Source organism: Pituophis catenifer, unplaced genomic scaffold, assembly GCF_029215685.1.
Source record: "Pituophis catenifer annectens isolate HBS135680 unplaced genomic scaffold, rPitCat1.0.hap2 SCAF_6, whole genome shotgun sequence".
In the NCBI taxonomy this organism is placed as follows: domain Eukaryota; kingdom Metazoa; phylum Chordata; class Lepidosauria; order Squamata; family Colubridae; genus Pituophis; species Pituophis catenifer.
Genome location: NW_027256886.1, coordinates 87,738,220 through 87,762,440, shown reverse-complemented (window position 1 = coordinate 87,762,440; position 24,221 = coordinate 87,738,220). Strand labels below are relative to the sequence as shown.

General features: G+C 39.6%; 1 protein-coding gene across 1 annotated transcript in view; it reads right to left on the bottom strand.

Annotated features, from left to right (window-relative positions):
* Positions 1-24,221, bottom strand: part of KCNMA1 (potassium calcium-activated channel subfamily M alpha 1) — a 643,121-nt gene that overhangs the window by 199,377 nt on the left and 419,523 nt on the right. The window contains 5 exon segments of the mRNA XM_070946116.1: positions 1,020-1,175; positions 1,956-2,025; positions 4,056-4,138; positions 5,688-5,793; positions 10,571-10,681. Of these exon segments, the coding sequence (XP_070802217.1) occupies positions 1,020-1,175; positions 1,956-2,025; positions 4,056-4,138; positions 5,688-5,793; positions 10,571-10,681 (526 nt within the window).

Sequence of the window (24,221 nt, the reverse complement as noted above, 5' to 3'; positions counted from 1 at the left end):
ACTAGCCTGCTTTTGAACTGCTAGGTGAGAAGGAGCTGGAGCAAGGAGTGGGAGCTCATCCCATTGTGTGGTGCTAGGGTCTCCAACCTAGACTGACAGCTGTTGAGCCATGTTATCAAAGTCTTCCAAGAATGACTTTCTAAGACTATAGTTCATTTCGCAAGATCACATTCATCTAAAAGAAGCAACCCAAATTCTTAAATTGGATAGTGTGGTCAAAAGAGAGAGAGAGAGAGAGAGAGAGAGAGAGAGAGAGGGAGGGAGGGAGAGAGAGAGAGAGAGAGAGAGAGAGAGAGAGAGAGAGAGAGAGAGGGAGGGAGACAGACAGAGACAGACAGAGACAGAGAGAGTGAGAGACAGAGACAGAGAGAGAAAGAGAGAGAGGATGAGGATGAGGATGAGAGCAAATTAACACTAAGGGGACAAACTGGTAGATGTCTGAGAACATTTAAGAGTTACAGATCTACACTATTTTAATTTTCTCATAAATCCCAGGGGACCTCTTGAATGAAATGAAATAAAGTGAATGGATGAATGATTCGCATTGGAGCTTTGGACTTCGGTACAGATACTTGTTTCATATTTATAATTGCAATCTGAGATGCCCAGGCAATTAATGGAGGCAAAAACATTCAAGAAAGAAAAACTATTATGCCTTTTGACACCTCCTGTGGGTGGTTTGTTGCCATATGGGTTGGATAGAGATCATATTTTTAACTGCAAAGGATTTCTCTGTTGATAAACATGTGGTTTATTTAACCGGAATAAAGAGTCAGAAAGATTGTGCTATGGACAATCTCTAATGGCCCATGGATGTGCCAAATAAAAATATAATTAGGAAGGATCCTGGTCCCTTGCCCAATCTGTAATAGCAAAGAGGGTTTTTTTGTGTGTGTATGTTGTTCTATGTTTTAATGTTGATGGATTCTTTTCTGGTTTTGAGTTTAAGCCACGCACTCAAACGCGGCCCCTCGACAAACCGAATCCCATTAAATTCCCCTCATAAAACGAGACACTACCTTTATAAATGATCTCATGGAGAAGAGGTTTGCCAACATAGTCGATAGGCCTGGTGCCAGGCAGCTTTGGGCGATAAACCCCAGCTTTAGTTCAGCAAGGCATATGGCGTCATCGCCTTCTTTCCAATTCCAGCTTGGAATATTGAGCAGATGGGCCTGCAACAGGGCAAAAAAAATAAAATAAAACCACAGGTCAGCCACGATCCCTCAAATCTTGGATTATGCATTTTACCATCTCAGGGGAAGGCAAGAGGAGGAGAGGAAAGGGAAAGGAATATCTTTAGCTTTTTGTTTCTTAAAAAAACAACAACAACCCTATTTTTATGTTTTCATTTTGTGGTGAAGTTGGCTGCAGCAAGTCGTCCCATTCTGACTTGTGTGTTTTTCTGGTCTTTTTATTTTTTTGTTTGTTTGTTTTCATTATTGGGAAAACAAACTGCCCTACTCTGGGAGATAAAGAATACAGTATAATAATCATACCAACTTAGTTCATGGACTTCCCACGTTAAGAATGTGGTTCTTTTCACAGGGAGGAAATTCAAGCATGTGGACATTTGTCAAAGAGGACAAAGACAGATGGTTCAGCATGGACTGCTTCAGGAATGAGAAATAAATTTGCATTTCCCTCCCTTGAAAATAGCTGTCCATCCCACATAAGACGCACAGAGTCAGCATATTGGTCCCTTAACAATCTGGGTCCTCATTTTACCGACCTCGGAAGGAGCGAAGGCTAAGTCAACCTGGAGCTGCTCAGAATCGAACTCCTGGAATGAGCAGTGAGTTAGCCTGCAATACTGCATTCTAACCACTGCGCCACCATGGCTCTTATCTTAGATATTATGTCTTAATGTCTCTATTCTAGTGTCTTTTGGGGCAATTGATCAGAGAAATCTTTTTTCAGAAAACCTTGCTGGTAAATATCACAGTATTCCTTACCTTATTGTGATACTGCAGCATCTGAGTGATTATTCTTATTTTTGGATGGTAGTTCTTTATAGAAATTACTCTGAAAAAGGGATAAAAAGCACTTCTTGTCATTTTAATTCGGAAATAATATCATATTTATTCTTGGTAGACTAGCTTCAAAAAGCCCGGATAAAATATGTTAGAGAAAAAGGTACCATGAGATTCCTCCTGATTTTTGGCTATGGTAGATTAATGCAGGTAGTCCTTGACTTTCGACCACAATTGAGCCCAAAATTTACGTTAAGTGAGACATTTGTTAAGTGAGTTTTGCCCCATTTTATGACTTTTGTTGCCACAGTTGTTAAACAAATCACTGCAGTGTTTAAATTAGTAACATAGTCATTAAGTGCCAACTCAGAAAGCTCAAACTGCCCAAGGAGCTACTGATCCAGTTCTACAGAGGAATTATTGAGTCTGTCATCTGCACCTCTATAACTGTCTGGTTTGCCTCTGCAACCCAACAAGACAGACACAGACTTCAGAGGATAATTAGAACTACAGAAAAAACAATGGCTACCAACCTGCCTTCCATTGAGGACCTGTATACTGCACGAGTCAAAAAGAGGGCTGTGAAAATATTTACAGACCCCTCGCATCCTGGACATAAACTGTTCCAACTCCTACCCTCAAAACTACACTATAGAGCACTGCATACCAGAACAACTAGACACAAAAACAGTTTTTTCCCAAACGCCATCACTCTGCTAAACAAATAATTCCCTCAACACTGTCAAACTATTTACTAAGTCTGCAGTCTTAGTCTTCTCATCGTTCCTATCACTCATCTCCTCCCACTTATGACTGTATGACTGTAACTTTGTTGCTGGTATCCTTACGATTTATATTGACTGTTTCCCTATGACTATCATTAAGTGTTGTACCTTATGATTCTTGACGAATGTATCTTTTCTTTTATGTGAGAGCGTGTGCACCAAGACAAATTCCTTGTGTGTCCAATCACACTTGGCTAATAAAGAATTCTGTTCTGTTCTGTTCTGTTCTGTTCTGTTCTGTTCTGTTCTGTTCTAAGGGAATCTGGCTTCCCCATCAACTTTGCTTGTCAGGAGGTCCCAAAAGTGGATCACATGATCCTGGGACCAGCAACCGTCATATATATGAACCACTTGCCAAAGTGTCTGAATTTTGATTACATGACCATGGGGATGCTGCAATGGTCATAAGCATGAAAATTGGTTGTAAGTCACTTTTTTCGGTGCCACTGTAACTTTGAACAGTCACTAAACAAACTGTTCTAAGTCAAGGACTATCTGCCTGTGGCTCTTCTATAAGGTTTACAAATTTCAAGTCTCTCAAAGTCTTAAAATAACCAGCAAGAAACCATTATGCTATTATGTGGTGATTTATCCTCAATTTTGCGGGACGAAGATCTTCATTGTATGACTTCATCCAGATAGCAATAACAAGAGCACTTAGACTTATATACCGCTTTACAGTGCTTTACAGTCCTCTCTAAGCAGTTTTATAGAGTCAGCATATTGTCCCCAATAATTTGGATCCTCATTTTACCCACCTTGGAAGGATGGAAGACTGAGTAAACCTTGAACCTAGTGAGATTCGAACTGCCAAATTGCAGGCAGCTCACGGTCAGCAGAAGTAACCTGCAGTACTGCACTCTAACTATTGCACCACCATGGCTCATATATCTGTCTGGGATGCTTTCATTTAAATTCCTCAATTAAGGAAGATAGTTGACTTCATGTCTTTTTAGACTCTACTAACACCACACTTCCTTGAATCTGTCGTCTTAGCTTGTCTAGGTAGTCCACAAAGATAACAAACTTTCACAAGAAACCTCAAAGTGAGGCTCTTTTGTATTCTTTCCAGGAACAAGGCATTATATTCCATTCTCGTTCTATTTTTAATTCCTTTCTACATAAGCCCCACCATTCCTCATCTTCCCCAGAAACCAAATTTGACGTGCGACAGCTGATATTCCCTCAATTCACAGCCATATTTGGCAACAGAAAGTCCTGGTGTGTGCCGAAATCCTCAAAAAAAATAAATAAAAAAAAATTGAACATTAAATACAAATCGCTCCATCTAAATTACCTCATGATATTAGAAGCATCTTCAGCATCTGGATCTGCGCAGTATTTGTTGGCAAGGATCAAGCAAGCATGTGCTGACTCTATCTGGACATCAAAGGAGAAAACATAAACACAGAAAAAGCAACTTACCCCCTCCCCCCAAAAAACCATATTTGGTTTTTATGGAAAGTGGGCTAAGAGATCACATATAGATTTTCATGCAAGTGAACGCTATTATTCATAGGCTCCTTTCAACCTCAGGATGTTATGAGGAAAAGCATACCTCTAGATCTGTAATGGCGAACCTATGGCATGCGTGCCACAGGTGGCACGTGGAGCCATATCGGTGGGCACGCAAGTGTTGCCCTAGCTCAGCTCCAGCATGCATGCATCCCTAGGCTCCAAGAAAGCCTCTGGAGCCTGGGGAGGACAAAAAATGGGCCTACAGGGCCCACTGTGCCATCGCATACCAAAAGCGGGGGGAGCGCGGAGGGGTCATGTGCGCACACGCGGGGGGCAGGGCGCATTGAACTATGGGTGTGGGCACGCACGTACGCGACCCCCCCCATGCTCGCCCCTCTCTTGGCATGCGACGGCAAAAAGGTTAGCCATCACTGCTCTAGATCCACCTTAGCAACCTGCAGATGGTGTGGAGCCAGGTCTCCAGCCAGCGTGGCCATTACTGACAATTCTGGGAGTCAAAGTTCACCCATCTGCCAGGGATGAATAACACTGTGCCCAAAGCCTAACAACTTTCAGCTTCTATTTTATATACACATATAGTTTTCAAGGTCTAAACATCAAGCTTTGTGGTTAGACTGAGAGTCAGCCATAGCGCCATTAAGTTATTCTGCTGAAATTCTATAAGAAAAGGGTTATATTCAGAACAATTAGCCTGTTCATAAAAGCAGAATTCTGAACTGTTGCCACTTCAGCCTTAAACTTGTTCGCCTATCGCTGCATTATCCACCTTCTTCTTTTTCTAAAGAACTTTATTATAAAACAGGATCTCTTTATTCCAGAAGGATTAACGGTCCAAAAAGCTGATAATTCTGTGCCATTTCTTCTGAGCCAATTTGAACTTGAAGGGACTTCTTAAGCTGCAACCCATCGATATAGTTTGACGACTAGAATGGTACGATTTCTGCCAAAGCACCATGGAAAAGGGTCTGTGACAATTCGCCATGGCCCACTTGTCATGGCCAACTCATTGCGGGACAACTCGCTGCAGGACAAGAGTTACACTAATGTCAGAGAAATGGTGGAACAGGATCCTTAAAGAAAGGAAGGACGGAACGAAAGATGAATGACAAAATTTAAAGCATTTTTATTTATTTATTTCCAATGAATGAAATGGAATTGTTAAGTTGTTCTGTGGCGAGTTGTCCTACAGCGAGGTGGCCATGGTGAGTTCTCCCGTGGTAAATTGGCTGTGGCGAGTTGGCTGCAGCGAGGTATCCCATTCCGCCATGGAAATGGAAAAACAGTGCTGTTGTCCACAAAAGTTCCTAGATTTCTTTATAGGACAATATACCTCCCATTTTCTTTTGGGAAATGGAATCGGGTTTTAAAATCAGTTTGCATTTTTAGACCCTGCTTGTTCAATTCCTTCTCCAAATGGTGGGGTAGAAAATAAAAAGAAACCTTTCCTTACCTTTACTCTAGCCAAGTCGTGCGGATTGAGAACTGAACCCTGAAAAAATTCCACCTGAGTGAAGTGCCGTTTAAAAAGAGCTTCCAACTCAAGGTTAGGGGAGATACTAAATTTAAAGAGAGAGGGAGAAAGAAAGAGAAAGACAAAACTGATTTCTCGAACGGTTCCAAAAGGTTAACAGATTTTGCAGCAGCTCGTAACATCTATTTTGTAGATGATCATTTTCATCTCTGTTTTTCTTTGCAGCTACGAGCTCTCCAGAACGTTTTCACTTTCATCCAAATATCACCCCTCTCTTCATCCCCGGGTCAGAATGATTAAAAAATCATCAGGGATGTAGATTATGTTCAGAATTTCAATTGTGTTCTCCCTTTTTCTTTGGAATTAGTGGAGGGGATGCATTTTGAAAGACGTCGCACTCAAAGGCACATTGTACAAGTGCTTATTTTTACTGAAAAGGTGAATTAAGTTTATTCTGCTATATATATACACACACACACAAATATACATACATGCATGCATAAACAGACATTATAGACTCATATACTGGGTCCAATTATAGTGGTGTTTATAATGAATTGATCACAGGCTGCGGCGAGCCAGTTTGGCCTAGTGGTTAAGGCACCAGGATAGAAACTGGATGATCGTGAGTTCTAGTCCAGCCTCATCTATGAAAGCCAGCTGGGTGACTTTGGGCCAGTCACTCTCCTCTCTCAGGAGGAGGAAAGTGTGTTGGATATGTTCACCGCCTTGTATAAATGATAAAGGTGGGATACAAATAAATACACAAACACATACACACACACATCCCTCATGGGAAGACTAAATTGATCATTTCTACTACTCTACCCTAAAGCTTGTCTGTTCCTGGGAAGCAAAGCTAACAAGGACCTGCTACAAGAGCTTAAGCAGAGGAGACAAATTCCTTGTGTGTCCAATCACACTTGGCCAATAAAGAATTCTGTTCTGCATTCTGTTTTCTATTCTATTCTATTCTATTCTATTCTATTCTATTCTATTCTATTCTATTCTATTCTATTCCATTCCATTCCATTCCATTCCATTCCATTCCATTCCATTCCATTCCAGTCTAATCTAGTGTAGTCTAGTCCAGTCTAGTCTAGTCTAGTCTATTTTCTCTTCTGTCCTGTCCTGTCCTGTCCTGTCCTGTCCTGTCCTGTCCTGTCCTATCCTATCCTATCCTATCCTATCCTAATTCTCCTCCCCTCCCCTCCCTTCCATTCTGCATTCTGTTCTGTTCTATTCATTTCTATACAAGGTTGCTTCTGAATGCTAGTAGCTGTCTATGTGACGCTTTCAGCAGTCACTCATAGTTTACATTGAAGCAGTTGAAAAACAACTTCTTTGTGTATTTTGCACTTTCCTATATCCCGTAGTTTTGCCTAATCCCAACTCTTTGAAATTTTTGACAGACAGGACAAGAACTGACACAAGAGTGTTTCAATTTAGTCATAGCAGCCAGCTGATCAAAACTGTATTTTTCTATGTATGTATGTATGTATGTATGTATGTATGTATGTATGTATGTGTATATATATATATATACGTATACGTATACATATACACATACACACACACACACACACACACACACATATATATATATGCTCCTATCTAATCTAAAAACCAAGGCAGTTATTATTAGAAGTGAGTTTTATGGTAACCGCATGTTCTTTAAGCATTAATGGCTGCTGATAGGGCATTTTCAGGAAATTAAGACTGACATGGAGAAATTGTAGTCCAACTATTAAAAAAAGGGGGGGGGAGAGAAAAAAACCTTAAGTGTATTGTTTAGTTTGCATACTGTATTTTCTAGTCTCTCTTCTGTGCTAAAGGTAGTAAATAAACTGGTGTTTACAAATTTCTTGCATGCTACAAGTAATAAAATCACAGAACTGAGAAAGACGATGCCCTTGTCTGTTTGTGTATCAACATCCATCATTTAATGGATACATGTCAGCAGGACACAGATGGCCAAAATTTATCAGAATCAACTTCTCCACTATTCTCATCAAACATGTGAATTCTTCCTGCAAACAAAAACATGTGCCTCACTCTTTCTAGACTTTGTTTCACAAAGGAATCAATTCAGAAGTTCTGGCCTCTTGAATGCTGTATCTGATTTTGTGGTATCTTGAAGACTAACATATTTATTTTGACAGGAGCTTTAATAAACATGGATCCATGTCAACAACATGTCAAGTGTTATTTATGTGTATCTTCCTATTGACCTATCTAGACCTTCCTATTGACCTATCTAGAGCTTCCTATTGACCTACCTAGAATTTCCTACTTACTTATCTAGAGCTTCCTGTTGACCTATCTAGAGTTTCTACTGACTTATCTAGAGCTTCCTGTTGACCTATCTAGAGCTTCCTATTGACCTATCTAGAGCTTCATCTGAGACCTTTCTGGGTCTCTTCAAAATGAGAGAAAGAGAGCTGGGTCACAAAAAGAAAGGCTTTTATTTATCATACTCTTCAGAAATCTGAGTGGCAACTAATGTTATAGCTCTCTTGAACCCAAACACATAAATTCATTTTTAATTACTTAGAATTATACCTTGCCTCTTCTCTTTGTGTTCTGTTTTCTGTTCAGTGTACATCTTTGTAGATTTAAATTGGAAATATGTGACTGGTTCAAATTACTGAACAATGTTCCAGAGTTGGTCTTCCTATTCAATCACTATTGAAACTTTAATGATAATGTGACGCCTATACCTCAATTTTCCCACCTGTTTTGAAAATGATTTTAAACTATTGTTAAAATTTCACTTTTTAAGTCCTATTTTTATTATTATGATTTTCATGATATATTGATTGCTGCCCAATGATGTTTCTAGCGATGTGTTTATTCCTTTTCTCTGTTTTATTATATATTTTAACTGATTTATACACCTTTGTGGTTCCTGGGCAGGTTATTAGTGCAATAAATTTTTAATTATTAAAAAATCATAAATTGACAGCGTAAAAACAATGTACATAGATCTTGGGAAGAGCAGTGCAAAATCAAAGAAAAACAGAAGCAGAGAGATAACTCCACAGACTTTGAAAATTTTAATGTAGACTGAATTCCTAGCACTGGTAAATTTAAAATCTAGCGAAGAATAAAAATCATTCACAATACCTCAAAATGCCACTGCCTGGGTCAATTCCTGTTCTTCACACATAACTACCATAATTTAATGATTCATCAGTTTAATAGGATTATCGGTTTCAGTTTCTTTCAAATTGGAATTCAAACTTTTTTTTTTAACATGCCAAAGATCGTATATGAAACTTTTTCAGGTCATCTTAGTTAATGTCTAGAAATACTTTTGATGGATGACATTTGTGATCTGGATAGATGGACACGCAGAGCCACAAGTAAAAGACTTGTGGTTTCAAAATGATAGCAAATAAAAATTCATTGAGATCTACAGCCAACTTTGTTTAAGTGATATTGATGATGGAGTACTCTGCGGCATGAGTGACATTCATAATATTCTTCTTGTTCGAAGAATCCTATTCAAATTTTCCCATTGGGACCCCTTTTAAGAATCCTAAAAGAATTCTCGGTCTCTAAACCACAAAGTCATACAAAGCATGCTCCAAAAATGATTTGGAGGTGTTCTTTCAAATCTCAACAAAGATCCAATTTCATTTTAAATTATTTTTTTTATCGGATTTTAGTAATAATTTATGTTTGGAACTCTACACTTTGATATGGGCTAATCAATAAACTAAACTCTAAACATCTTGAAATCTCAGCAAAGCATAACACTTCTCTGCTATTCACTAAGGCCAGCCAACTTTTTTTCAGCATTCCAAATGAGCCTGGAAAATATATGGTGACTGCTTTAAGAGGCACACTGAGTTCCATTAAAGAAACAGTTATGTTGGTCTGTGACTATAATACAGATTTGATTTGATTCCATGACTTAAAGCAACACCATCTTTTTTTTTTTCAGTTCATATGGAAAGCTCAAAAAAGTTCTAGTTACTTAATGAGATCTTATCTTTTACTTCAAAGATATAAGGCATTGAAAGCACGGGTGGGATTCAGCCAGTTCGGACCAGTTTGGGCAAAGCGGATGCTAATTTTCCATCTGGTTCACCGAACCGGTAGTTGCAAGGACTGGCTGGCCCTGCTCACCCCATCCACCCCTCCCAGGAGTTTCCACATGGTCCATTTTCGATGCCAGGTAAGCCTGCGTGGAGGCTCTAGGAGGGCGAAAAATGGGCCTCCTGGAAGTTCCGGACATCTGGGAATGGTGCCATTTCCCATTTATTTATTTATTTATGTAATTTATATGCCGCCCTTCTCCTGAAGGACTCAGGGCGGCTTACAAAGAAAACATTCAACAATTCGAAAATTACATAAAAAATTAAAATCCGATTAAAATTTATTAAAATTATTTCAATGTAAAAATCCCCCAATGGGATATATTATTATATTATATTATATTATATTATATTATATTATATTATATTATATTATATTATATTATATTATATTATATTATATTATATTATATTATAATCATAATATGATTATCTTGAAACTCCAAAATAAAGTGGTGTTATTAGCCATTAAACCTCAAAAATACACTTTCCTCAAAAGGCTTCCACAATTTTGGCCACTACTGTAGTCAGGAAAAATGTAAGCCCACCTAATTCATACCTGGAGTTCAATTTGGACATCTTCTCAATGCATCCTGCTGAGATTGCCACCAAATCCAATGTTCCAATGCAGGTGGCATCTTCTAGTTTTGTGTTCCTCAACCTTAACAACTTTGAGACATGTGGACTCCAATTCTCTTCTACAGATTTTAGGGCCCCACATGACCTTTTTTTTTTGAGTAGTGACATGAAGGTACTTACTTATGCAGAAAGACAATTTCTACGTTGACATCATCCCTGTCCTTGTGTAGGAAGTCCTTCAAGAAATTGGACACACTTTCCAAAGTGATGTGGCCACAGACAACAATGTGCCTGGGACAGAAAAAAGGACACAGTTAAGTCTGCTGTAAAGATGACCAGGAAGAACAAGAACAAATTCATTGAAAGGTTCATGACTGTTACTTTTGTAAGAAAATAATCATGAAAAAAAAAAAAAGGAAATAAGCATTAATCTGGTGACAGTCTCCAGTTTATTCTTGAAAAGAGAAACCTAAGTACCCATATTACAGAGTCTTAAATGAATACCATTTAATTCAATACATTGTAATTATAGTCACATAAATAAACCAGAAGCACATCGCCTAGCATGTTTTAGATGCTACATTTCCAGCAGCATTATATGTTGTGAGAGGAAGGGCAGTGGCTCAGTGGTTAAGGTGCTGGATTTGTCAGCTGGAAAGCCTGCAGCCCATGTTTGAGACCTGAGCTCCACATGACAGGGTGAGCTCCCGCCCTTGCTCCAGCTCCTGCCAACCCAGCCATTTGAAAGCATGCAAAGGCAAGTAGATAAATAGGTACCATTTTGGTGGAAAGTATATATATATGTATGTATATGTATATATGTGTGTGTGTGTAAATATAAATATAAATAATGGTGATGTGTTTATCCAAATGCTTGATTACAACACAGGTATTTTATTTCTGTATTCTGTTTTATTAATTTTACCCAAGAATTATATCCTGTATTTTATTTTTATTTTCTTTGATTAAGCCTTAAGACTAATTAATTAATAAACTAGCCCTAGTACAGCATCCTTAGCCATTATGGTCCACTGCAAATTCCAGTGAGATGATTGGTCTTTTCTTTTTGCATACTGCCATTTAATATTTTGATTCAGGTCAGCTTCCTGTTACAGTGGAAATAGCAATAGCCCTTAGACTTATATACCGCTTCACAGTGCTTTACAGCCCTCTCTAAGTAGCTTACAGAGTCAGCATCTTGCCCCCAACAATCTGGGGCCTCATTTAACTGACTGTGAAAGGATGGAGGGCTGAGTCAATAGCAATAGCCCTTAGACTTATATACCACTTCACCGTGCTTTACAGCCCTCTCCAAGCGGTTTACAGAGTCAGTCTATTGTCTCCAACAATCAGGATCCTCATTTTACCAACCTTGGAAAGATGGAAGGCTGAATCAACCTTGAGCCGGTCAGGATTGAACTGCTGGCAGTCAGCAGAATTAGCCTGCAATACTGCATTCTAACCACTGCGCCACCACGGCTCTTAATGTTAACTTTTTAATCATTACTTAAGCAAACCAGGATTGAAAAGAACATTCATCAGGGAAGCAAAACAGCAGAACAAAGGTTGTAGTCATCACTTTGTTCCTAATTTAGGTACGTGCACATCAACTCACAATGTTCTTACAAAGAGGGATGTGTCAGGATTGATCCAAATGTTATATCTCCCCCCCCCAATGTATTCATATTACATTTGATATCAATAATTTGGGATCACCTGACTCTATTAAGCTAAGTTTGACCTAAAAGAGAGACTGTTGTGGACTTATTATGCTGAAAAGCTTGCACCACATTGTAGGTTTTTATCCACCCTGCCACTCTTTATTCTATTATAATTGAAGATGGACTCTAGAGAAAGGTATATAAGAGAAATCAACCCATTAAAATACTAATATCATGCACATACACGATATTATGCTATTTGAAACGTGCCTTTTGCAATTTAAGGTACTCTCTATGAACGTGTCCACCGTGTTTGCATCTTTGCATCTTTTCTCAGAGGAAATAAACAGAATAACCAAGTTGGAAGGGACCTTGGAAGTCTTCTAGTCCAATTCCCTGCTCAAACAGCTCAAAACAGCCCTGCTCAAAATTGGACCTGCTATACTATTTCTGACAAATGGCTGTCCAATCTCTTCTTAAAAACCTCCAGTGATGGAGCACCAACAACTTCTGGAGGCAAGCTTTTCCATTGATTAATTGTTCTGTCAGAAAATGTCTCCTTATTTTTAGATTGGGCCTCTCCTTGATTAGTTTCCACCCATTGCTTCTTGTCTTGCCTTCTGATGCTTTGGAGAATAGTTTGACTCCCTCTTCTTTATGGCAATCCCTTAGATATTGGAACACTGCTATCATGTCTCCCCTAGTCCTTCTTTTCACTAAACTAGACCAGTGATGGAGAATCTTTTAGAGACCGAGTGCCCAAACTGCAACCCAAAACCCACTTATTTATCGCAAAGTGCCAATATGGCAATTTAACCTGAATAAAGAGGTTTTACTACTAACAAAATGATAAACAACTCACGAGTTCAGCTAATTGTTCTAAGAAAAATGTGATAAATGCACTTTTATGCCACTTTATAATATTAATAATATTAATACCATTTTATAATGCCTTGGTAAGGCCACACTTGGAATACTGCATTCGGTTTTGGTGGCCACAATGTAAAAAAGATGTTGAAATGCTAGAAAGAGTGCAGAGAAGAGTAACAAAGATGATTAGGGGACTGGAGGCTAAAACATATGAAGAATGGTTGAATATGTCTAGTTATAATGAAAAGAAGGACTAGGGGAGACATGATAGCAGTGTTCCAATATCTCAGGGGTTGTCACAAAGAAGAAGGAGTCAAGCTATTCTCCAAAGCATCTGAAGGCAGGACAAGGAGCAATGGGTGGAAACTAATCAAGGAGAGAAGCAACTTAGAAATAAGGAGAAATTTCTTAACAGTTAGAACAATTAATCAGTGGAACAACTTATCTCCAGAAGTTGTGAATGCTCCAACACTGAAGTTTTTAAGAAGAGGTTGGATAGCCATTTGTCTGAAGTGGTGTAGGGTTTCTTGCCTAAACAGGGGGTTGGACTAGAAGACCTCCAAGGTCCCTTCAAACTCTGTTATTCTAAATCACATGCCCCTTCATTTTTCTTTCTGCTTTTGAAATATTATGTTTAGCAACAATAAAAAAGAAAAACTTTTGTAATATAATTTCTCTCTTTCCCTCCCCCCTTTTCTCCTCTTTTTCTCTCTCTCTTTCTCTCTCTCTCTCTTCCCCCTCTCTTTCACTAGACATACCCAATTCCTGCAACCAATCTTCATATGTTTTAGCCTCCAGCCTCCTAATCATCTTTGTTGCTCTTCTCTGCCCTCTTTCCAGAGTCTCAACCTCTTTTTTTTTATATTGTGGTGACCAAAACGTGATGTATTGCAGGTGTGGTTTTACCAAGGCATTATAAATGTCTGTTACTAGCATTGTTTGCCTATAATGGTTGGGACTATAAAAGGAGATAATCTAAGGCTGCCACAAAAATCCCGTAACACAGAAGGAATTCTACCGACTAAAGTTTGGTGTTGTGCATCAGTCATTGTTGCAGAACTGGAGAAGTGCAATTAATAATGGCTGCTATGGGTCCCTTATGTATCTGCAAAGCTTAGGACCTCTAAAGAAGCAAGACAAAAGAAAAAAAAAACCCAACTTGACCCCGTTCATTTTGGGATGCTCTGGGAGCTGCAAAAGGGATATTTATGTTTCAACACAAGTTCCTTGGCCAGATTTTTTTTTCTTTTGCATTCCTGTCCCTTTTTCTCTTGAATAGCCAGACTGCAGTTTCCCTTCCAGTAACTGCTCGTCGATTGCTTCAGTGCTTCCTTCCAAGCCGTTTCCTGTTCCACAATTTCTCCAAATCTTTTAGCAGCTTAAGGAGGGGAGGGGGAAAACCTGTAAAGGAAGCTTTTGTATGAATATCCCTGAGCTGATTCATCTGAAATCTGGAAGACTTTATCCCCGCAGGGAAAACTTTGCCTTCATCTTTCTTTTCAATTTTGCCAAGAATGAAAAAATAATAACTGATCAACCATATGTTTGAATGCATCTAGTATAAAAACATCTTGCACCCAATTTGTCAGGAAAATCTTATCCCCCTTCTGTTCCCAATTTGTTCTCTCTGTGTCTCTGTCTCTCTCTCTCACACACACACACATATGACTTTTGCACAGTGATAGAAATCATTACGAGAATAGTTGATCTGAACTGAAATCATAGGTGTAGAAAGTTAGCACCCACCCCTCTCCTAGAAGGATGAAATATTTTGAGAAATATTAAAAAGGCAGAATATTATATTTCCCTAAAGGGAGAAATGGAGAAACATGCTCTTGGAAAGCAGCTCCCACCTTTCTTAATAGCCCCCAGCAGATATTTTGTGCCCATTGAGAAAGATTGGGCCAGTCCATTTACAAAACCTTCAGCTCCAGGGTGATGGGATTAAGACATCACCCTTCAGGTCATAATAGGATTAACCCTCTACCATCTAGCAGCAAAGCTCACCACATTGCACAATCTCCTAAGGACATTGCATCGCCCTCCAAACTTCAACCAAACTTAGCTCAGACAACCTACAGAGCCAGCTATAACAGCCAATAGAATACATGTTCTTGCACAGGAACAGGAAGTTCAAGCGCAAACCCAGGAGAAGGTATAAATACCCCCCACTTCTCAACTCCATGTGGTCAGTTGCACCACAAACATGTGCTTCTGTTCAACAATAAATGGACCCTTTTTCCAACTAGCCTCCAGCCTCCATTTTGTCTCCAGTGCCTTGCTCCCGGATTGGAATTGGACCTTATTATTTCTTCCAACATAAGGAAAGAAAACAAACAAAAATTCAATTTCTTGTAAAATGCCCTTGAAGCATTTAGGATCTGATTTGTGGGAGGCACAGGCCTCCCACAAAATTCAAGAAAAGTCATTCCCTAACCACTGTGATAACATGCCACTGCAAATGAACAATGACAACATCCTTGATCAGGGCAAGTCCAAAAATGCCAGGGAATTTCTAGAAATCTGGCACTCTGACAAATCAGCCATTAATAGACACGCAAATGTTAATAACAGTTATAAAAAGGTAAAGGTTCCCCTCGCACATATGTGCTAGTCGTTCCTGACTCTAGGGGGCAGTGCTCATCTCTGTTTCAAAGCCAAAGAGCTAGCACTGTCCGAAAACGTCTCCGTGGTCATGTGGCCGGCATGACTCAACACCAAAGGTGCACAGAACACTGTTACCTTCCCACCAAAGGGGCTCCCTATTTTTCTACTTGCATTTTTTACGTGCTTTTGAACTCCTAGGTTGGCAGAAGCTGGGACAAGTAATGGGAGCTCACCCTGTTATGTGGCACTAGGGATTCAAACTGCTGAACTGTCAACCTTTCAATCAACAAGCTCAGCATCTTAGCCACTGAGTCCCTAAAAACATCTATAGACTATGCAAAAGAGACAATCATCCAGCCCAAAGGGGAACAAAAAGACCCCAGCACATCTCCACCAGTAAGTATAGATCAGTATAGATTAACTCCAAGTTTAACCTCAGACCAACAGTCAAGAAGTAAACAATATCCCAATCAAGAAACTGCCAAAGCCAACAGCAAACAGCCCAATCAAAGAATCTCTAAGACCGCCTCCACCAACACTGTCAGGCGAGCCACCAGTTGACAGCAAACCCTACTCCTCGCTAGCACTGATGATGTTACCTAGTTTGGGTCATGAAACATCTGCAAGAAAGCAAGCAAGCTCAGAGAGCACTAAGGACCCTTGAAAACTGAAGGTGAATGACAATTAGATGGAAATAGGATTTGAAGCTAACAAGAAGCATTGATGTTCTACTATATTAAAATGGATTCAACTTCCCTACTTCAGATTAAAATAAGTGAAATGTAACTGAGAAGGTCAAAAAGGATGGACTATAAACTTAAACATCTACGGCAGTGGCCAACATTGTGGAAACCTTTTGGGAAAAGTGTATTTTTGAGGTTTGATGGCTAATAACCCCCCCCCCCTTTTTTTTTTTTTTTTTTGGAATTTCAAGATAGTCATATTCCACTGCTGGAATGGCCTGGGAATAGCCCAGACTTTAATCCAATTGAAAATTGATGGAGCCAACTAAAGAAACTTTTTAGTCAGAAGCGACCCAGCAATAAAATCCAGTTAATAGAAGCCATCCTTCAATCTTGGTTTCACATTATAAGAGCTGCAGAACTAAAAGACTTGGTTCACTCCATGGGAAGATGTTGTAAGGCTGTAATTCATGCTAAAGGTATTCATGCTAAGTATTAATATTGATCATTTTTGTATATCTGTTTTTTTCTATGGTGATAATTTTTGTATATCTTGTTTTTTCTACGTGTTTCACTTTACTTCTTTTTACACTAACTGCTGTTCTAATAGCAAATCCTTCATAAAAGTTGTTGCATTACATTCTTGATTAAATTAGTTTTCCATTGATATATAATTTTTTGGTACTACTCCAAAAAAAAAAAATGGTGTTATTAGTTAGTTTTAGAAAATACACTTTTTCCAAAAGGTTTTCACAATTTTGGCCACTACTGTAAGGACAGATTGATAAGTCTGGATACAGTTAGTTTGAAAAAGAGTTGTCTAAGAATGAATAATCCTCTTCAGATATTTGAAGAAATTGACTCTTATTCCAGGAGAGGAATAGAGGTAGTCCTCAACCTACGACAACAATTGATGCCACAATTTCCATTGCTGAGCAAGGCGCTTGTTAAAAGAGTTGCATCCAATTTTACAACCTTTGCTGTCACAGTTGTTCGGCAAAATACAGCAGTTGTTAAGTGAATTATCCAGTCATTAAGGGAATGCGGCTTTCCCCATGGTGTTTGCTTTTCGAAAACCAGCTGGGAAGATCACAAATGGCAATCATGTGACCCTTGGATGCTGCCACTGTCATAAATGCATGAGAATTTCCCAGTGCCCAAATTTTGATCATGTGACCACAGGGATACTACAACAGTTATTAGCGGAGGACCAGTTGTACCTCACTTTTTCAATGCCATTGTTAACTTTGAATGGTGGTTAAGTGGTTGCAATTCAATCACTCAATCATTCAATTACTCAATGAGAATAGAGCTGCAAGCGACCATGGAGTCCAACTCCCTACTCAAGCAGGAGACCCTATACCATTTCAGGCAAGTGGCTGTTCAGTCTCCTCTTAAAAACCTCCAGTGATGGACCACCCATAACTTCTGAAGGCAAGCTGTTCCAGTGGTTAATTGTCCTCACTGTTAGGAAATTTCTCCTTAGTTCTAGGTTGCTTCTCTCCTGGATTCGTTTCCATCCATTGTTTCTTGTCCTGCCCACTGATGCTTTGGAAAATAAATTGACCCCCTCTTCTTTGTGGCAGCCCCTCAAATACTGGAAGACTGCTACCATGTTTCCCCCAGTCCTTTCTTTCTCTAGACTGGCCATACCTAAATCCTGCAGCCGTTCTTCATATGTTTTAGTCTCCAGGCCCTTAATCATCCCGGTTACTCTTCTTTGTACTTTTTCCAAAGTCTCAACATCTTTTTTTTTTTTATGTGGTGATCAAAACTGGATGCATTATTCTTTTACTTAACAACTGTGACCAAAAAAAAGTCATAAAACAGAGTAAAACTCTCTGAACAATTGTCTTGCTTAGCAGTGGACATTTTCAGCATGAAGTATTTTCTTTTTTCCTTGCTTCTCCAGGTTTCTCATCAGTTATGAAGTCACCACGGCTCGGAAAAACAGCTTACGAAGTCATCTCATCCATCATGAAGAAAGCGGTCACTTCATAAAGAGCCACCTGCATTTATCCACAGTCCCCAGAGCAGAAGGGAGCATGGCTGATGTTCAATGACACCAAGCTGTTCAGTGTTCTGATCTATCTAAGGAAAAGTTGAAAAGCTGGCAGCCAAGATGACAGCAGGTGGCCCATCATAAGCAAAGCACTTTCTGAGGTAACGTTTAGACCATCCAGGTCACTCGTACGCCGTAATTGTCCTGAATATGTTCCAATAAATGATTGTGGAAGAAATTGTTGTCTGGAAGCAATGAGAGATAGCAAGCAAGCAATCACCGTCCCATAATTTACCTCAGGGACCCATTATGAGTGTCTGCCCTTGTTTCATAATTTGGTGCTTGACTAAGGATGTGAAAAATAATTGTAGGGGCTTTGTTGCTGGAAAGATAATGATGCAGAACAATGGCTAAATCAATAACAAGCACAAAGATATGATTAAATTCTCTAGCCAACATGGTTTTATTTTGTAGCGACGTCATTTGCAACGACGAAACGGCCTGATGATAGAAAGACGGCACATCTTAGATAATATTGCTCCCTTCAATGGACCAGAAAGAGCTTATCAAGTATGTAGATCTCTTTAGAAATCATTGTAATGTTTCTCTGGCTGTGCATAAATCCAGGGTTTTATTGCTAACTTTCGGAAGAAGTGTGGTCAACCCATTTCCACCGACGTTGAGGTTGTGGCAAAGTGCACAAGGGAACTCAGTGTATGCATGAGGAAGGAAAAGGCAATAGGTTTTAAGAGTCCCAAAAAGAAAAAAGAAACAGGGAACGAAGGAGGAAAAGATGGAGATATGGCAGAAATGGAACAGAAAATGGGAGACAAAGAAATGGGATTTAAGAGAACAGTATATTTAGCAGGCTAGTGGAAGATAGCAATAGAACTTAGATTTATATACCACTTCACAGTGCTTTACAGACCTCTCTGTAAAGTGGTTTACAGAATCAGCCTATTGCCCCCAACAATCTGGGTCCTCATTTTACCCACCTTGGAAGGATGGAAGGCTGAGTCAATCTTGAGCTGGTGAGACTCAAACTGCTGAATTGCTGGCAGCCAGCAGTCAGCAGAAGTAGCCTGCAGTACTGCATTCTAACCACTGCGCCACCCATCTCTATGGATGGCAAACGGGAAAAGATAATGTGAAGTAATAGACGTGCTTTATATTGCATTGATTAGACCACACTTGGAATACTGCCTCCAGTTCTGGTCCCCATGATACAAAAAAAAAAAAAAAAAGATGTTGAGACTCTAGAAAGACTGCAGAGAAGACCAACAAAGATGATTAGGGGGCTGGAGGCTAAATCATAAGATGAATGTTTGCAGAAACTGGTATGTCTAGTCTAATAAAGAGAAGAACTAAGGGTGACATGATAGCTGTCTTCTACTACTTGAGGGGCTGTCACAAAGAAGAGGGAATCAACTAAATTGTTAAATGAAGGTTAAGGGAGCTAGGTATATCTAGCCTAATGAAGAGAAGAGCTTTCTTAGTTGTCTTCCAGTACTTGAGGGGTTGTCACAGAGAATTCAACTTATTCTCCAAAGTAGCCGAAGGTAGGATGAGAAGTAATGGTTAGAAGGAAGATCATTAACGAGAGACCCAACCTAGAACTTAGAAACTAGGAGAAATTTTCTGACAGTGAAAACAATTAATTGGTTGAAACACCTTGCCTCCTAGAACTGTGGGTTCTCCATCATTGGATGTTTTCAAGAGGAGACTGGACAGCCATTGGTCCAGAATGGTATATGGCAGTGATGGCTAACCTTTTTGCCATCATGTGCCAAAAGTGGGGGGAGCCCTGGGAGTTCGCCCACATGCATGCCCACGCCCATAATTCAATGTGCATGCCCTCCCACCCCGCTTTTAACACGTGATGGCCCAGTGGGCCCAGGAAACCCATTTTTCACCCTCCCCCTCACCCTTTTAGGAGCCTGGGGAGGGCAAAAACGGCCTCCCCCCCTCCCGGAGGCCCTCCGGAGGCCGGACACAGACCATTTCCCAACTTCTGATGGGACTGGAAGGCCCAAAAATCAGTTGGCTGGTGCATGCATGCGTGCTGGAGCTGAGCTATGGCAATGCTTGCGTGCCCACTGATATGGCTCTGTGTGCCACCTGTGGCACCCGTGCCATAGGTTCGCCATCACGGGTATATGGTCTCCTCCTTGAACAGAGAGTTGGAGTAGAAGACCTCCAACGTCCATGACAATCCCATTATTCTATGTTCTACCGTGTTTTCCCGAAAATAAGACCGGGTCTTATATTAATTTTTGCTCCAAAAGATGCATTAGGGCTTATTTTCTGGTTAGGTCTTATACAGTACTAAATGCACCCATCTGGCTGAAAATCTTAACTGGGACTTATTTTGGGGTAGGGCTTATATTACAAGCATCCTGAAAAATCATGCTAGGGCTTATTTTCCAGTTGGGTCTTATTTTGAGGGGGGGAGAGTAAAAAGCATGTATATGTGTATTCTACTCTGAAGCTATTTCTACTTTTTTTTTTTTTTTTTTTTTTAGTGAGGCTAACTCTGAAGCAACTTCTAGAAAAAACATCCATTTTGTAGTGCTGCATACCACTTTCCCACTGAGCCAGAAGCCCTCCCTGGTTGTTTTTCTCAAGCTGAGGATGAGAACCCTGCAAAACCCCAGAGATTTATTTTCAAAACTAGCACAATCTGTCCCTAAGATGCTGCCACCACTATACAGGCTATTTGTTTGCAATGTTCTGCTCTACTGCCAAAAGGAAAATGGCGAAGAGATTAGTACTGCAGTTCGGAGAACAAATGTCTCTTGGTTTCCATCTGTCACTTGGAAAAATTCAAGGTTGGGCCCAGAAAGTCAATCTTGCCATTAAGTAGAAACTTACTTGCCAGATTGAGTCAATTCCACATACTAATAGATGCTTTCTACCTTGTTTTGTCATAAACAACGTATCTCCTCGGTCATCGTAGATGGCCTGTGTAATCATCCCATCCTTGCTTTGCTCTGTTTCTTTCACTGTTTTATGTGGTTCAGTCCAAAGCTGACTTCGTTTGAACATCCAGAATGTTCTTCTCGCTTCATGTCAATCATAGCATTGATTAATCCTACCTGTCAGTTTTCCTATAACCTCTTAAACATCACATTTTTTCCCCCAGTTCCAAGTGCAGTGTTCAATCCGTCATCTGTAGGTGAAGCTAAAATCAAGTCGCTGACCATCGGGAGGGCCAACTCAACGAAGAAGCAATTCCTTCACAAAAGTACGCAAATCTTAAATTTTCTGTCATGACATGATTTATGCCCCAACTTTTAACCCTAACTCCCAGTTTAAACCCCGGAAAAAACTTTTCAAGATGACAACAATTAAAAATATGGGAATTTTAAGAAGTAGCTAAAAAGATGGGGAAATGCTTTTGGCTCAAAAATTGAGCAATAAAGAGCTTTCAAAAGTTCTGCAACACATTTCAATCATCCAGTGGTGAAATGTAAAATTTGTTACTACCGGTTCTGTGGGCATGGCTTGGTGGGGGAGCAATGTGCCTGGGTGGGCGTGGCCACCTTTTTTTTTTTTTTACTTTTAAAACCATTTTTTTCTACAACCTCTTCAGCCAAAGAGGTTGTAAAAAATGCTTTTAAAAGGCTCTGCCGATCAGGCAACTCAGCTGGGATCATCAGAGCCTTTTAAAAGCATTTTTTTCTACAACCTTTTTGGCTGAAGAGGTTGTTTAAAAAATGCTTTTAAAAGCTTCTGACGGTCCCAGCTGAGTTGCCTGACTGTCAGAGGTTTTTTTTTTTTTTAACATTTTTCTACGACCTCTTCGGCCAAAGAATTTCACCCCCGCAATCATCTTTAATCGTCATTTATTAATTGCATTTATGAAGTGTTTTCCCTTGTCTGCATTAATATCAATTTGGATAAAAGTAGTGAACATAGATCAGGGGCGGGTTTCAAAACCTGTTGCTAACCCAGTTCACTCATGGGCGCATGCTGCCACCGCTACCATTTCGCCCAATCTGGGGCGAACTGGTAGCAACCCACCACTGATATGGATGTTAAAAATGAAGTACTCCTTAAGACAGTCTGCCTGCTTGTCATCTGTCTGTCTGTCTGTCTGTCTGTCTATCTATCTATCTATCTATCTATCTATCTATCTATCTATCAGTGTCTGTCTGTCTCTGTCTATCTGTCTATCTATCTGTCATCTATCTATCTATCTGTCTGTCTGTCTGTCTATCTATCTATCTATCTATCTATCTATCTATCTATCTATCTATCTATCTATCTATCTATCATCTATCTATCTATTTAATCTTTCTGTCCGTCTACAATATCTATCTATCTATCTATCTATCATCTATCTATCTATCTATCTATCTATCTATCTATCTATCTATCTATCTATCTATCTATCTATCTATCATCTTCCATCCACAATCATTATTCTCTTTTTAAAGTATGCTTTGGTTCGTTTGTTTGTTTTTACCTCTGGTTAACTTATTAAGGTTTATGTTATGCTTATTATTATTTGGGTTTGTTCGGCAATAATGGAAACACAATAACAAAAAAATAATAACTGAGGGAATTTAAAATAAAAATAAAAATAAAAATAAAAACATTACATTTGCATTTAAAACTGAGATGCAACGGGGGCTTTTTCGCATTGTTTCCAAAATTAACCCAAAAGGGGTTTTTGCAAGTAGGTGTGACAGACATGCCATGCTCCCAAAATACTTTGCTCCAATTTATTGAAATCCAATTTATTTCAGAAGGCGGAAAGGCATTCTGAGAAGAATCTGGAAGTTTGGTGGGAAAGGAGGCCCTTCCAAATACCAAGATCTCCAATCAGTTAAGGCTTTGCTTGACTTTAAATAATCCAGAGCTCTTGCAACACTCGCCTTTTTGAAGCTGGGTGTTGAAAAACGATTTAGCATTCATCATAACTTCTCTACGCATTTGGCAAGCCCCTTTTATGAGAATGGTTCATGCAATCGCTGCTTTTGGCATCAAACTGAAATTTCTGAATGCTGATCAAGAATATGACCTTTGTCCTCCTTGGGCCATCTAATCTCTTCCAGATAAATTAGATTTCATCATTTCCAATCAGTATTTAAAAAAAAAAAAAAAATGACTGTGGGAGTTGTAATTCTAAAAAAAAGAGAAAAAGATTACAATCCTTTTGCTCTGGGACAATCTTCCGTTTTACAGTTATGACCGGATTTTTTTGGCCAACATTTCAGAAAACAGAGAAGACAGCAAGCCTCAAAGGCAGAAAGTGCTACTTCACCTGATGATTTCAGACATGTGTGCTTCAAGGTTTTGGTTACCACCTTTAGAGCGCTCCATGGCTTAGGATCTGGTTACTTATGGGACCACCTACTACCACAAACAGCCTCCCACCGACTGGTATGCTCTCATAGAGAGGGCCTCCTCCGGGTGCCGTCAGCCTAGCAGTGTCGACTGGCGGCCCCCACGGGGAGGCCTTCTCTGTGGGGGCACTCACTATCTGGAACAAGCTCCCCCCGGAGATACGGAGGATCCCAGATCTGCGCACTTTCTGCCGTACTCTTAAGACCCTCTTATTTCAGCAAGCCGGCCTGGCCTAATTTTTCTCCCCTTCCTTTTAAATTTTTAAACTGAAATTTTAATTTGTTTTTAAATTATTGGGATTTTAAATTGTCGTGGGCTAAATTATTTAATTTGGTTTTAAATTGTTTCTAACTTTTGTATTTCTGTATTTTATCCTGTGCCTGTTCACCACCCTGAGTCCTTCGGGAGTAGGGCGGTATACAAATTTAATAAAACATAAACATAAACATGCAAACTACAGGCTCTGGACATCTAGCCAGCACCTTTCTTTTTTCTTTTAACAACCCTGTAATCCTTTGCATTAGGGTGGTGTCAGTGCGACGGAATGGAACTGAGCATTTACTGGCCGGATACCCTTCCTGATGCCTATGCGAAGCTCACAGCAGGTATTTTCTCTTTGCAGCCAGATAGAGAAATATCTACTGCTACCTAGGATC